We start from the raw sequence: 14811 nt of genomic DNA, 5'->3' as shown, positions 1-14811 counted from the left end.
TCAAAATTTGTGGGACACTATATTACTGTGTGGTCCTCATATTCTGCATTTAAATCTCAAGAGCTACAGAAGCTAAGTTAAGTACAAAGCTTTCTCTGAAAAGTGTGAAAGAATACAGAACATATACAGTAATAGGATCCCATGTGACATGAATTAACTGCTACGCAAGCCTCCCTTCATGATAGTTTTGGCTATATTGCCCTTTAAAGATATAGATTGGACATAGATATTTTCGTTCTAATTCGCAAGCAGGATGAGAGCATAAAGATAATGTGCTGAGTGAGGCTAAAGTGAAAGCGAATAGTTTTCATGTAAAATGTCTCCATTCTTTTAAATATTCAGAGACAAGATTGTGAGTTTACACAGAGCTCTTCTTTAGTCAGCTAGGAAATAAGTGCACTTTTCAAACTCCAGTCAGTGGAACATTTTTGCCAAGCATTATTTTTTTCTCAAGTTACAGTTTAATGTGTGTGATTTGAAACATATTTTTGGGGAGGAAATACTGGGCTGAACTGAAAAACTAATTTGATTGATGTATAACTGTATTTGACCAAGTTGAAAAAAAAGGGAATTTATTTCTTAACGTTCATAATTCTTAACTTTGTTACAATAATGATTCACTTTAAAAAAAGATAAAAAGGTGAAATCCTGCTCTCCCCTGAAAGAGGAATTATGCATGTATGTTGGGGGGAGTGGGGAGATGGAATTTTTCTCCCAATACAGAGGCAGGGCACTGCTGGTGACCTGAACAACTGTGTCTGGTAGAAAGAAGCTTCACCAACTGTGCCTAACTACCACTCTCTACCTACACATCCCCACACCATTTTCTTGGCCCACCTACAAATCCTCCATCCATTTGTTCATAGAGATAGCCTCCACAGAGCTTATATCTATGATACACAAAATAAGTACATGGTATTTCTACTGAGTTTGGGGCCTTTCACTGCCATCTAGGAGTCTGTAGGATTTGGTCAGTTATGACTCAGCCTCATTAGGACACAACCGCTCTTGAAGTGAAAGTACATAAGAACGGACATACTAGGTCAGACCAAAGGTCCATCTAGCCCAGTATCCTGTCCTCTGACAGTGGCCCCTGGCAGGTGCCCCAAAGGGAATGAACAGAACAGGTTATCATCAAGTGATCCATGTCCTGTCACTCAATCACAGCTTCTGGCAAACAGAGGCTAGGGACACCATTCCTGCCCATCCCTGACTAATAGCTATTGATGGACCTATCCTCCATGAATCTATCTAGCTCCCTTTTGAATCCCATTATGATATTGGCCTTTACAACGCCCTCTGGCAAGCAGTTCCAGAGGCTGACAGTGCGTTGCGTGAAAAAATACTTCCTTGTGTTTGTTTTAAACCAGCTACCGATTAATTTCATTTGGTGGCCCCTTGTTCTTGTATTATGAGAAGGAGTAAATAACACTTCCTTATTTACTTTCTCTATACGACTCATGGTTTTATAGACCTCTATCATATCCCCCCTTAGTCGCCTCTTTTCCAAGCTGAGAAGTCCCAGTCTTATTAATCTCTCCTCATACGGAAGCCGTTCTATACTCCTAATAATTTCTGTTGCCCTTTTCTGAACCTTTTCCAATTCCAATACAGCTTTTTTGAGATGGGGCGACCACATCTACATGCAGTATTCAAGGTGTGGGCATACCATGGATCTATATAGCAACAATATGATATTTTCTGTCTTATCTATCCCTTTCTTGATGATTCCCAACATTCTGTTCACTTTTTTGACTGCCGCTGCACATTGAGTGGATGTTTTCAGAGAACTATCCACAATGACTCAAGATCTCTCTCTAATTTTGACCCCATCATTGTATATGTATAGTTAGGTTTATGTTTTCCAATATGCATTACTTTGCATTTATCAACACTAAATTTCATCTGCCATTTTGTTGCCCAGTCACCCAGTTTTGTGAGATCCTTTTGTAGCTCTTCACAGTCTGCCTGGCACTTAACTATCTTGAGTAGTTTTGTATCATCTGCAAATTTTGCCACCTCACTGTTTACCCCCCTTTTTCCAGATGGTTTATGAATATGTTAAATAGGACTGGCCCAGTACAGATCCCTGGAGGACACCACTATTTACCTCTCTCCATTCTGAAAACTGACCATTTATTCCTACCCTTTGTTTCGTTTCTTATCTTTTAACTAGTTACCAATCCATGAGAGAATCTTCCCTCTTATTCCACGACTGCTTATTTTGCTTAAGAGCCTTTTGTGACGGACCTTGTCAAAGGCTTTCTGAAAATCTAAATACACTATATCCACTGGATCTCCTTTGTCCACATGCTTGCTGACCCCCTCAAAGAATTCTAGGAGATTGGTGAGGCATGATTTCCCTTTCCTAGGGGAAACATGTTGACTATTTCCCAACAAATTATGTTCATCTATGTGTCTGACAATTTTGTTCTTTAGGATAGTTTCAAGTACTAGAAGTACAAGTACCAGAATGCTATTTATTTATATAGAGAGACAAGGTGAGTAACAATATCTTTTATTGGACCAATTTTTGTTGGTGAAAGAGACAAACTTTTGAGCTTCTGAAGAAGAGCTCTGTATGATTCAAAAGCTTGTTTCTCTCACCAACTGAAGTTGGTCCAATAAAAGATATTGCCTCACCCACCTTGTCTCTCTAATATCCTGGGAGTGACACACCTACAACTACACATTTATTTATTAACGGATGACCTGAGTAGAATCCTTACCCTGAAAATGCACAAGAAAGAACATCAATAAGTCCGTACTGTGTAATACATACAATTCTGGGCCAGATCACTGTGTTGGATAATGCCAATTTACAATAGCTCAGGAACTGGCCCTCTATAGATAACATTTACTATTGTAATTTTTGTCTCCTTCCAAAAACTTTAATGTAAGAAAAGTTTGAATAAAAAATATAGCTTGAAAAAGTAAATACATGGACAAAGTACAGCACTAGATTCCCTCTTCGGGTTTTGATATTATGGGCTAGGACTATCATATGTTTCATGAATTCCAGTAGCAAATTTCCATTTCTAAATCCTTCTGGCAAAACTCATCTTCTTTAGAGGTGATTAAATCAATTAACCTTGCAAGGAGCAAGTTAAAAGGACTTGAGTATGCTCCATTCTCCCACCATGACAGAGAACAGGCTGAAGTCCTAAGTACATTGCTAGTAAGAGTTCAGGAAAAGGCTCATGCATACCGGCACATGATCAGTTTAGCACTCAGAAAAATTTGGCAAAGAAACATATTGTGGTTTCTACAGATGACAGGATCATAATTCTTTCAGCTTTTCCCACCCTCCACACGAAAAGGCAAAAACCCCACAGGAAATGTGAGCATTGACATTTACTACCAAGGATCAAAAAGCTACTATTTTGCCAGAAATGGAAAACAATACAGCAAATACAGTAAATACAAGTAATATGCTGAAAGCAATAGGCTACTCAACTAGCCAGTGACACAATAAGTAGGTTTTAAAAAAAAAAAAACTTCTGATGGATGGCAAGGCAAAAACATATAACGTTTGGATTGGCAGATATCCAAACAAATAAAATGAGAACCAAGGAAAGTGTTATAGAACCCCTTTGCTTCAATTTACAGATTATGCCCAAAGATTTACGCTAAACACTAGTGCCTTTAACTACAAGTTTGATTACACCCTCTTTGCTGATTTCCAGGCTGTTAAAAACTAGCTTAAAGGCCATCTAGAAAGCATGACTTCTTTGCTTTCTAAAAATGCTAAAGCTTCTTGATCATTCTGTATTCAGTCATGAACTCAGCTGCACAAGCCAAATGTAAAGATTTTATGGGCTAATATATTACAAGAATTCGTGAAAAAGATTACAAGCCTACCCAAATAGTCACTAAGAATGATTTTCATTTTTATGAATGAAAAAAGCCTGCATAAACATTCTTTATTTAAAAGTTTAAAATGCAAAAAGACTGCAAAACAAAATGGGAACATTTTGTTTTATATTCAATATCTTGTAAGAGTATGATAGCAAGGAATCTGGCTTCCATGATTCCCAAGACAGCAATTTTTCCTTTGCATTAAGTACATAAATGAGATTTACTGCTACTGACCTAATCCTAGATGCCAAAATGTACAAGAGCAACAGCTTTCTGGAAAATTTATTTAAAATTATTGTGGTAACAAAAGCACTTTACCAAGCAGTCAGCATCTAGAACACACATGCACAGACAGACTATGTATGCATTATATCTAGAAAGGTACACATATAAACTGTATATATTCCATTACATAAAAGTGTAGAGTTGTCTTCCACAAAGCTGTTAAGAATATTTTGGAAATAATTCTGATATAATGATTTTATCCCCTATCCTTGCTTTTTAGGGTCTTCAAAATCTGTGCACATTACAATATATTCAATATTAAAGTTAGCAGTCTTCACAGCATGATGCCAGCCTGAGGAAAGCCTGAGATTGTAAGTTTATAATCATAAAGTTATCAAAACATAAAAATATATCAGCTCTTTACTTTGCACTGTATTTAAAAAAATTGTTTTAGTGATAAATAATGGCTCAGATTAATAAAGCACCTTGGAGGGAAGAAAACGCCTCCTGAGCAGCATCTTGAATACTCCTTCCTTCTAGTGGAAGGAAGCGGACAGTGATGCCTGAAACCCACTGGTAACCACTTAAGGATATTCCAGAACATTCTAATGGCTTCCCTAAAGGAATGAAAGAAAATCAATCTGATTACAAAGACAAAAGACATCAGATTAAGGTTTATCAAAGAAAATCTTTTAAACCAAATTGTCTATGCTCAGGAAGAAAAAACTTTTAGAGCAAAATCATAGATTATTAGATCATCTTCAAAAATGATTTACAGACAGTAAGATATAACACAACTATCAAAAGTAAATGTGCAGTCATCAGCGTTTCCAAATGGAACCTGACAAAATCATCTCCCACAAATTTTCTCCAGAATATACTCTTTTCTTTAAAATTGCGTTATCTAAAGTATTATTTGTCCATCTTGAAATTTCAGTAGCTATACCACCTTATCTATGGGAGTTAGGTGCCTAACCTGCTAAGGCCCTTTTGAAATTCCAATTAGGCCCCATGCCACATTTTTTGATGCCTAAATATCTTTGAAAACATTGGCTGCTAGGCACTCAGAAGTAAAACTTTCAATTTGAAAATGGGACTTGGGCACTTTTGAAAATTTTACTCTAAAAATACTTCTTGAATTAACAATTACAGGAAATAGGGGGAGGTTATTTTCTGCATCTTACTTGAACACAACATTCTCCCAATCAGTGTTGCAATGATTGCATATTCCCATTAATGCAAGGTGGAGTTCTTATTTGTTTCTAAAATGTACATGATGCCTTATAACGTGGAGGAAGACGAAGGGTGAAATTCTGGCTCTACTGAAGTCAATGGGAGTTTTATCCTTGTAGTTAATGGGGCTAGGATTTCACCCAAAGTCTCTTGTCTCAGAGCTGTAGTCTAAGGGCATGAATCTGCAATCTTCTGCAGATATAGTTCAAGCCCTGCTCTGCGGATATCTATATCCGTAGACCATATCTGCAGACTGCAGATCAGATGCAGATACAAATTTTGAACCCAAGCAGGGCTCTGTGTATAATACCTCTGCCCTTATGCAAGTGAATGCAACTCCTTGCAGAAGTAACTATTTGCAGGAACTGGCTCTAATACAGATAAATAAGATTCAGAACATTACAGTTCAAATGCTAGGAGGCATGGACATATCATCAAGAAGGATTTCAACATTGGTAGGTTGTACTGCCCATTAACACTAATGCGAATTACATGTATGAATTCACCGATGTATAAATCTGAGTCAATTGCCTCCAGATAGAACAGGCTGAGTCACTTCTGAGCACAAGAAGCTGCATGGACACCAAATAAAATTGTGAAAGTAGTCTGATTGAAAAGAAAGTTGTAACAGTACCACTTTCACATTCCAACCACAAGAGAAAGTACATAAGGAACTTTTTGGTACACTGAAAATTGAGGCAGAGCAGGCTATTTTATATTTTTAAAAGATGCAGGGACTGGGGGTGTGTGTGTGATTTTTTTATGCCACCATAACCTTTTCTCCAATCCAATTAATTGAAGGTTAAATTATAAAACAGATTAAATTACATGGATAGAGGCGATGTTGTGAAAACTTGGTATTTTCTCTTATAAAAAACTGACAAGGTTATCCTATCAAGAAGCAGGATCAATCTTGGAATTAATCTCAAACGCATAAGTATAAATATTGTATGTCATCACCCAAGATGATCTCCTTGTTCAGAGACAAAAAGTTTCTCCTTATATGTATTATCCCAGATGCATTTTTTCTTCAGACTGTCTGGACAGCAAAAAGATTACAAACATTCACCAAACAGAATTTTTTTTATAATGTTTAATATGTTCCACAAGAGTATATGAAATAAATATAACCCCCTCTCCTAATGACAGAGAGGTATGCAGGTATTCAAAACTCACTGTATTGCAGAGAATTATGTTCCGATAATTTCCAGATGATCGGAGGGGTTTTCTGTGGTCCATCTTCCTCAGATATAGGTTCAATACTATCCTCATTACAGCTGACCTTGCAAGAACAGCTACAGATCATAAACTTGTCTGAAGATTCCACCTGATTGAAACAAATATTCTGACATAAGCAAACAAATATTGTGCTAGGCTGTGGTAAAGTGTCATGTTCAAAACCTAAAAAAACCCAAACCCTTAAGATTTTTACAACAAGGAATATTAGCTGTGACAGGGTCGGGCCAGATGCGAGCAAATCCACCAATAAGTGCAGGATCCAACAAGGCAGAGGAGGAACTTTGTCACATAGCCCTAAAAAGAAATTTAATCTTAGGACCAATAATGAAGGAAAGGCAACAGGATTCATCATTATCTGGACTGCAAAAAAGCACAATACAATATGACACTGCTGATGTGAAGTATGGAATAATAATGCAGATTCAGCAATGTAAAACAACAGATGGACTGACGATATTCAAGGTAACAAAGACAAGACAATGCTGTAATAAATAAAAGCTATGCCACCATTATCGAGTACAGATATACTTTACCAGAAATAAGGAATTCAGATATTCCAAAGCCACGAGGAACTATAGTAACCATCTAATCAGACCTCCTGTACAGGCCATTGAACTTCCCCAAAATAATTCCTAAAGCATATTTTTTAGAAAAATTTCAATGTAAAAATTACTGATGATGGAAAATCCACAAACCTTGTTACATTGTTCTAACTGTTAATCACTCTCATAGTTTAAAACGTACACCTTATTTCCAGTCTGAATTTGACTAGGTTCAACTTCCAGCTATTGGACTGTGTTATACTCTTCTCTGCTAGATTGAAGAAACCCTCCTTTAATTCTTTATTAATCGAGTTCTGTTTCGGCCACTCCACCATCTTGCCCAGGATTGGTGTCAGGGTGACAGGCCTATGATAATTAACCAGGTCATCCCGTTTTACCCTTTTAACATATTTGTATAACATTAGCTTTCTTCCAGTTTTCTGGGACTTCCCCCGAGCTTCATAGACTTATTGCAAATCAACATTAATGGTCCAGCAAGCTTCTCAGCCATCTCTTTTACAATTCTTGAATGCAAGTTATCTGAATCTGCTGATTTAAAAATGTCTACGTTTAGTAGGTGCTGTTCAACACCCTCCAGAGATACTACTGATAGGGAAAGGATAGTGATAGTATTCAAAAGCAGGCAGGAAAATAGAAAGATAGAATAGTTATCTCTGACATTAAAATATTTGACACTGCCATCTAGGAAAGTATAACAGGAAAGTTAAACATATTTAGCATTACTGTTCTAGTGACTGACTGGTTGACTTCAAAAAATGTATGTATCCTAAAAATACTCATTGGACTGATCTAGTGAGTCCACAAGCATCATCAACACCTATTAAAATCCACAGCACAGATAAGACCCATGGAGAACAGCATCTTCCAGAATGTATAAACTAAGGGTTTGTCTACACTGCAATTAAAAACCTACGGCTGGCCTCTGGCTCGCGCGGCTCAGACTAAAGGGCCCTTTAATTGTGGGGCTCCAGCCTGAGCCCAACCATCTGCACCACAATTAAACAGCCCCTTAGCCCGAGCAACATGAACCCAACGGGCATGGGCCAGCCATGGGTTTTTGGCTGCAGTGTAGATATTCCCCAACGGTAAATTCTTTTGTTGTGTTGTTCAATACAATAGGAAGGAAAAAAATGCAAAGTGCCTACTACTGTACCTTGACATAACTAGCACTCTCTCGAACATTGTGAAGGACACCCAAATTAATGTATCTGCAAGTACACCTTAGACCCAAGGAAGCATAATTAGTTGGCTTAGGGTCATGGCCATGCCCCAGTGCACCTTCATGCACTCTGTGTTCAACAGCAGATATTGGATGCGAAGAAAGAGTGTGCATGGTTCTCATTTTTTGAGCAACAAAAGAACCATTGTACACTGTGGTTTTACCAAGTCCTCCTGAGACACTCCGTTCTGTACAGCATGGTGACTCCTAGACACTTGGCTTTGCTAATACTGCTCCTCTCCATCTAAACACATCAGTGATGAGCTAGGGTAGAATTTTGCCCATAGTCTTTGACTGAATATTACTATAAGCATTACCTCCATATGCTATTAATTCATTTGCTGCTCAATGGCCCATAATTTTAAATGAGTTTTTTCCTACAGTGTGCAACTTATGCAACTATGTACATTATTGCATTTTTATTACACATTAAATCTACAAAATGAGGAAAAAGCAGAATAAAGCAAGATAAAAAAGGAATACAAAAAACAATATGAACAATTCTGCAGTCTTCTAGCATAGAATTGGAACCTGGTGAAAATATCCTGTCAGCATGCAGACAAATTACACACTATATATTGAAACACATACATCAAACTACATATAATCAAATTTATGTTGTACAGTGAAGCACTAAACTTGTAAATGCCAGAATTAAGGTTACTGGTCTAACCTTAAATTGGCTCCTCTGTGCATCTCACCTTTGAACATCTGGCCCTTTCAAGGTGTCTCAAGCTAGGCATCCAAAAACAGACACACCAAAAATCAGTTGTCACTTTTGAATATTTAGACCATCATAATTAGCCAAATAATCTCCTCTTTGTATTTTTCCTCTCTCCTAAAAAAGCCCCTCCAAACACCTATGATATAGTTCATTCCAGTGTTAAAGTGCTTTCTTTAAGTTATGAGGCTGATCCCTAGCAAACTCCCCCTCCCACACACACACAGTGGCTTGGGTCAAAAGTCTGCATTGAGAACTCCACATTTACATAAATGTCTGGCTTCACTGGGGAGTAAAAGGATCCAGCTAAGTGAAAGCAGTATGTTTGGAAATTCTCAGGAAAGGTTAAATTACAAAAAGGTCATTATCTAGGAGAGGAACCTTAGCCCTAGCTGCCTCTAAAAAGGCTCAAGGGGAATTTAGCAAGAACTGCAAACACTAAAACTATGCTCTAAGAGGAGCTGACGCTCTTTGCTTGGAACTCATTTTATTCATTCCTCCTAGGAAGGTGTAAAAGACGGGGCAATAGTCTATTTTATGTGAGCCAACTGTACATTAAAACAAGTCAACTGAATGTAACATAATAGTGGCAAGTTGAAAGCTGTAGCTAAGCACAAACAACATATGCACTCCAAACATTACATCCATTACAACATACTAGCATCCAACAGTATCCATAGCTTTTCCCATTAATTGAACAAATTCTACCATTTTTGTGGGTAGTTCTGTTTTGTTGTTGCCTACGGGGCTACATGAGACCCACAACCCCTCAACTAAGTCTAGAAAATAAAGGGGTAGGATTCTCAGACAGCATGTAAGTAACACTCAAACTAGATTGCCCCTCCACGAGCAACCACAAGGGAAACAGTGATGTTCCAAGAGCTGCCTCCTTTCATACATGTCTGTAAACTGGGCAATGCAACCAAACAGAAAAAGATATTACTTTTCTTGCTAGTATGTAATTAGTTTTGCATTAATTTACAGTTGCTTTCTCTGGTTAATTTTAAGATTGTATGCATCATGAAACAGGCATTTAGCATTGGAACCACAGTGAATGCAGGTTAAAACAGTGGCCTGGTTGTGCCTCTTCCTCTTACCCCTATATAAGCATGTGCACAACCATCATAATACCAGTGCCAATATCATGGTGTTGCTCTTGGTTTTGCCCCCAAAACAACTTGTCACATTTTCTCTTCCTTCTTTTCCAAAATGTTGAATTTCTGCTAAAAAAGAACATGTTCCTCTCTCAATGAGAGGTTTCATGATCCATCATGACTATGAACATATAACTGAAAGGAACGAATTCCCCTTTCCAATGATATAATCCCTTTATCATCTACAAAGGCTAGAAACAAACTAGTTTCTTTAAAGTTACTATTTTATAGATAGAAAGCTCTTTTAGATATTATGAGAGGTTTGTTATAATTTTCCTCTGCTTTCAAATCCTGTACGGTTGAATTTTTGGTACGAAGGCATTTTACAAGCGAAGGGATATAAAAACGGTACCAATTGTATTTTTAATAACTCTCGATAGCAGCAGTGGGCAACTGAAGGGATATAAAAACTGTACCAATTATACTTTTAATAACTCTCTATAGCAGTGGTGGGCAATCTGCAGCCCGCCACTTCCCACTGCTCCCATTTGCTGTGAACTGCAAATCACTGGGAGCTACGGGGGGCCATGCCTGTAGACAGTCAATGTCAGCAAAATGTCTCGCGGGCCGCAATCAGATTACCCTGATGGGCCACATGCAGCCTGCAGGTTGCCCTCCACTGCTCTATAGCATACACTTTTAAGTAAATTTCTAAACACCCTTTCTGTAAAATAAGCATCATACACATAATTCATGGTCTGGGATATGAAGATTATACGAGCATTTGCTCAGGATCAACTGCAGAATTCTCTTGTGACTCTGATATTTATGAATAATACAAGCATCCCAAACTTAAGCCAAATAAAACTTTCATAACTCCCACCATTGTCTTCTTTCTCTTCTAAATATATTAATATCAATAAGGTTATATATATGTGTGTGTGTGTGTCCACGCATGTGTACATATTATAGTCCTATCAACTTCCATTTACAGATATTGATATACTGAATATAATTACATACTGTGACGGGGCAAGGACAGATGGCTATGGAAGAGTAGTGGGAGATGGATATACTAGCTCCAGGCTAAACAAATCCCTGGTACCAGGATAAGTGAAATGGCAGCTGATCCAGGTCAATTAAGACACCTGGGGCCAATTAAGAACTTTCCAGAAGGCAGGGAGAAGGGTAGGTTGATTGGGACACCTGAAGCCAATCAGGAGCTGGCTGAAACTAGTTAAAAGCCTCCCAGTTAGTCAGGTGGGTGTGCATGTCAGGAGCTGTGGGAAGAAGTTGCGTGGTTGGAGAGGCTGAGTAGTACACACCATATCAGGCACAAGGAAGAAGGCCCTGAGGTAAGGGTGAAGTGGAACTTGAGGAAGTGAGGGCTGCTGTGGGGGAAGTAGCCCAGGGAATTGTACATGTCATGTTTCTAAAAGGTCAGCTACCATAGCTGATACTATTAGGGTCCCTGGGCTGGAGTCCGGAATAGAGGGTGGGCCCCGGCTCCCCCCCCCGCCACCTTTGCCCCTGATTAATCACTGAGACTGGGACAGAGACAACAGAGACTGTGCAAGGAAGGATAACTTCTCCTCACCTCCCTCGCTGGCTTATGATGAAAATGGCTCAGCAGACTGTGACCCTTGTCTCTAGAGAAAGAAGGGTTACGTGGAGGGTCACAGTGAGCCTCTGAGGCTAGCGAAATCTGCCAGGAAACGCGGGACCCACGGAGGCAAGGACAGAGCTTTGTCACAATACATTTACATAAACACCTGTTCATCGACATTCCTTTTGGAAATTACTGTCAAGCTGTAGGAATCATCTGATATCACTGTAAATACACAAAGGACTGCACAGTTATGTAGTCCTGTTGATTTCAAGGCTTAGGATAAATGGCAATGCCTTTTCAAGGCAGAAATCTGGATTACTCCAACAATGCAGGTAATCAATCAGTATCAGCACCAGCACAGGTGCAGGCTTCAGCAGAAGCATTAGGTGTGGGACCTGGCACTAACTTAGGCTATGGGCTCAATGCCAGCATAGGCAGAACTGCCAGATCCGGTTTAGTTGCTGTTTTCAGAGCTAGTCCAAACACTGGCCTGCCATTACTGCCTACAGTGAAACTAATCTGCCTAAGAGGTTGAAACTTGAAACAGAGTATGAAGAGACTGCCATAAAGGGACTTACGTTCTACAGATGATCTTCCCTTCTGTGTTTGTCCATTTAAAAATAAAAAATAGTATAGGATCTTTGTTACCACAAAACAACACTCATGCTCTTTCACTTAAGCAATCTATTTTTTTCTATTGATTACTGTATTTCTCCTCTTTCCCCACCCACTATGGTATGATATCAGTCTAATTTTGGCTCTGAGCCTGAAAACACTTATGCATTTGCTTCACTGTACTCACATGAGTCATTGTACTGACATAGGACATGAGTAAAGTTATATTAATAGATTCAGTGATTATAAAGCCAGAAGAGACCAACATGAACATCTAGTCTGATCTCTTGTATAATACAGACTATAGGATTTCCCTGAATTAAATTCCTGTTTGAACTACAACGTATCTGTTAGCAAAAATATCCAAACTTGATTTTAAAATTTCCGGTGATGGAGAGTCCACAGAAACCCTTGATAAGGTATTCCAATGGCTGAACACACGCATAAGTGTTCCAAAGTCAAGCACACGCATACATGTTTCTAGGTAGAGGCCTTTAGTTTGTAAGCAGGTACCTTATCTTATGTGTCTAAGGCTCCACGCACACGTGAATAGCATTCTCTGATATTGTGCACTGGCAGGCCAGATGCCAGCTCTTACCCAGGCTGCAGGCCCTAGCTAAGAAATGACAACCTCATGGCTGGAGACCAGAGAGGTCAGCTGTATATTAGTTTTGCTCAAAACAGGCGTTAGTCTTATAAGAATGTATTTAATGATCAGTTTCTACGAAATGCTTGTAAATTGCTGCATGCATTAATCTCACTTCTAACATCTGTATTCCAGGCTGTAAGAAAATAGGTAAGTTTTGCTTTATAACTTTGAAAATGTTTACTCTAAATTTATTAACTCAGGCCTGGGAATCATCCCTCCCCCTCACCTCGGCCCATCCAGAAGGACTATCAAAATCACATGGACCATCAAAGATTATCGCAATGTAAAGGATTGGTTAATGGCATTATTGCACCTGGGAAATGCTACGTACTGTGGGCTTCGAAGCTGAATGAAGGAAATAAAACAAAGCTACAGGAAAATTTTCTAATTTTTTGGCTATTGAACTCTGAAGGGCCAGAGACTCTGAACTGAAGCCAGAGATCCCCAGGGGCTGCCTCCTGGGTCTACCCTGAAAGACACTTTCTATTGACTACAATTCTGTCACTCTTTGGATTTAGAGTGTAACTCGTGTGTGTGTATATGTTTGCTTGCTTTAACCTGTAAATAATTCTCATTTCTTTTTCCTAGTTAATACACCTTGAGATAATTTATTAGTGGATTGGCTACATATGTTGTCTTTGGTGTAAGATCTAGGGTACCAACTAATCTGGGTGTAAGTGATTGGTTTCTTGAGACAGGAAGAAACCTGAATGTGGTATAATTAAGTGACCATTTGTCACTAAATCCAGTTTGTCTGGGGGGCAAGATAGACTGGAGAGCCTAAGGGGACTGTCTGTGACTCCTGTTATAGAGATCCAGGAGTTCACATTTGTTATTGGCTTGGTAAAAACTAATTATAGAACACACCACCAGTTTAGGGTGTCTACCCTGTTTTTGATAGTCTGCCCTAAGATATGCACTCACGGTCGTGAGCCACTCTAGATAGCATGACAGAAGAGATGTTTAGTATGCTCACTAAGCTCTTCAGATAAATCAGTGTACAACGAAAAGAACTTCCACTTCGTTTGTAAGAAAGGTTTTGAAAGCATACCTAGAGCCAGAGTTAGTTATGCTTTTAGAATGTGGAGAGAGAACCTAGATGTGCTGAGGGAAAGGCCAAATGGGCAATAAGGCACAACACTCCCTGGATGTAGATTGGATTTTCCTTTTTTCCCTTCCCCAGCACGTCATTGATAGTCTGAATCCAAGACGAAGAAGTCTTATGGATTAGGTGATGTTTTTAAAGCATGATGTACAAATAAATGCAAAGCTTCTTTTTTCAGCATTCTCAAAGTAGTATTGAAAATGAGAAGCACAATCAAATGGAAATTAGCAGAAAATATGATGCTCTAAGAAGCTGGACAAAAATGGTTTATTTTAGATATAGTTAAATTAAATCTAACATGCAGGATTGTACTTCTTTAGTACATAAGGCATGGCAACATTTCCCAGATACATTCTCTAGCATTTACAAATATTTTAAAGTTATCCTCAAATTGACTCGCTAGAAAGATTTGCTAGCCTTTTACAGAGCCATAAGAGTATTAGAAATTGTTTGCATTGCTACAGCACCTTTCCGCTGAGGGATTTCAAAGAACATCACAAACAATTAAGTGAGCTTCATCTCATGATTTTGGTTCGGTATGTAATTTACAGAGGCGGATTGGCTGGCCTACAGGACATCATGCCACCTAACAAGCAAAAAACACAGAAGACTATCACTTTCTATCACAGGCTGACAAACAACCACCTGCCTTTCTTCTTTCTACTGTCTGTTACAGGAAGA

General features: G+C 38.7%; 1 protein-coding gene across 1 annotated transcript in view; it reads right to left on the bottom strand.

Annotated features, from left to right (window-relative positions):
* Window positions 1–14811, bottom strand: part of DPH6 (diphthamine biosynthesis 6) — a 389640-nt gene that overhangs the window by 199820 nt on the left and 175009 nt on the right. The window contains 2 exon segments of the mRNA XM_038405768.2: window positions 4569–4700; window positions 6493–6643. Of these exon segments, the coding sequence (XP_038261696.1) occupies window positions 4569–4700; window positions 6493–6643 (283 nt within the window).

This window comes from Dermochelys coriacea, chromosome 6 (genome assembly GCF_009764565.3).
Source record: "Dermochelys coriacea isolate rDerCor1 chromosome 6, rDerCor1.pri.v4, whole genome shotgun sequence".
NCBI lineage: Eukaryota > Metazoa > Chordata > Testudines > Dermochelyidae > Dermochelys > Dermochelys coriacea.
This window is presented reverse-complemented; position numbering and strand designations above follow the sequence as displayed.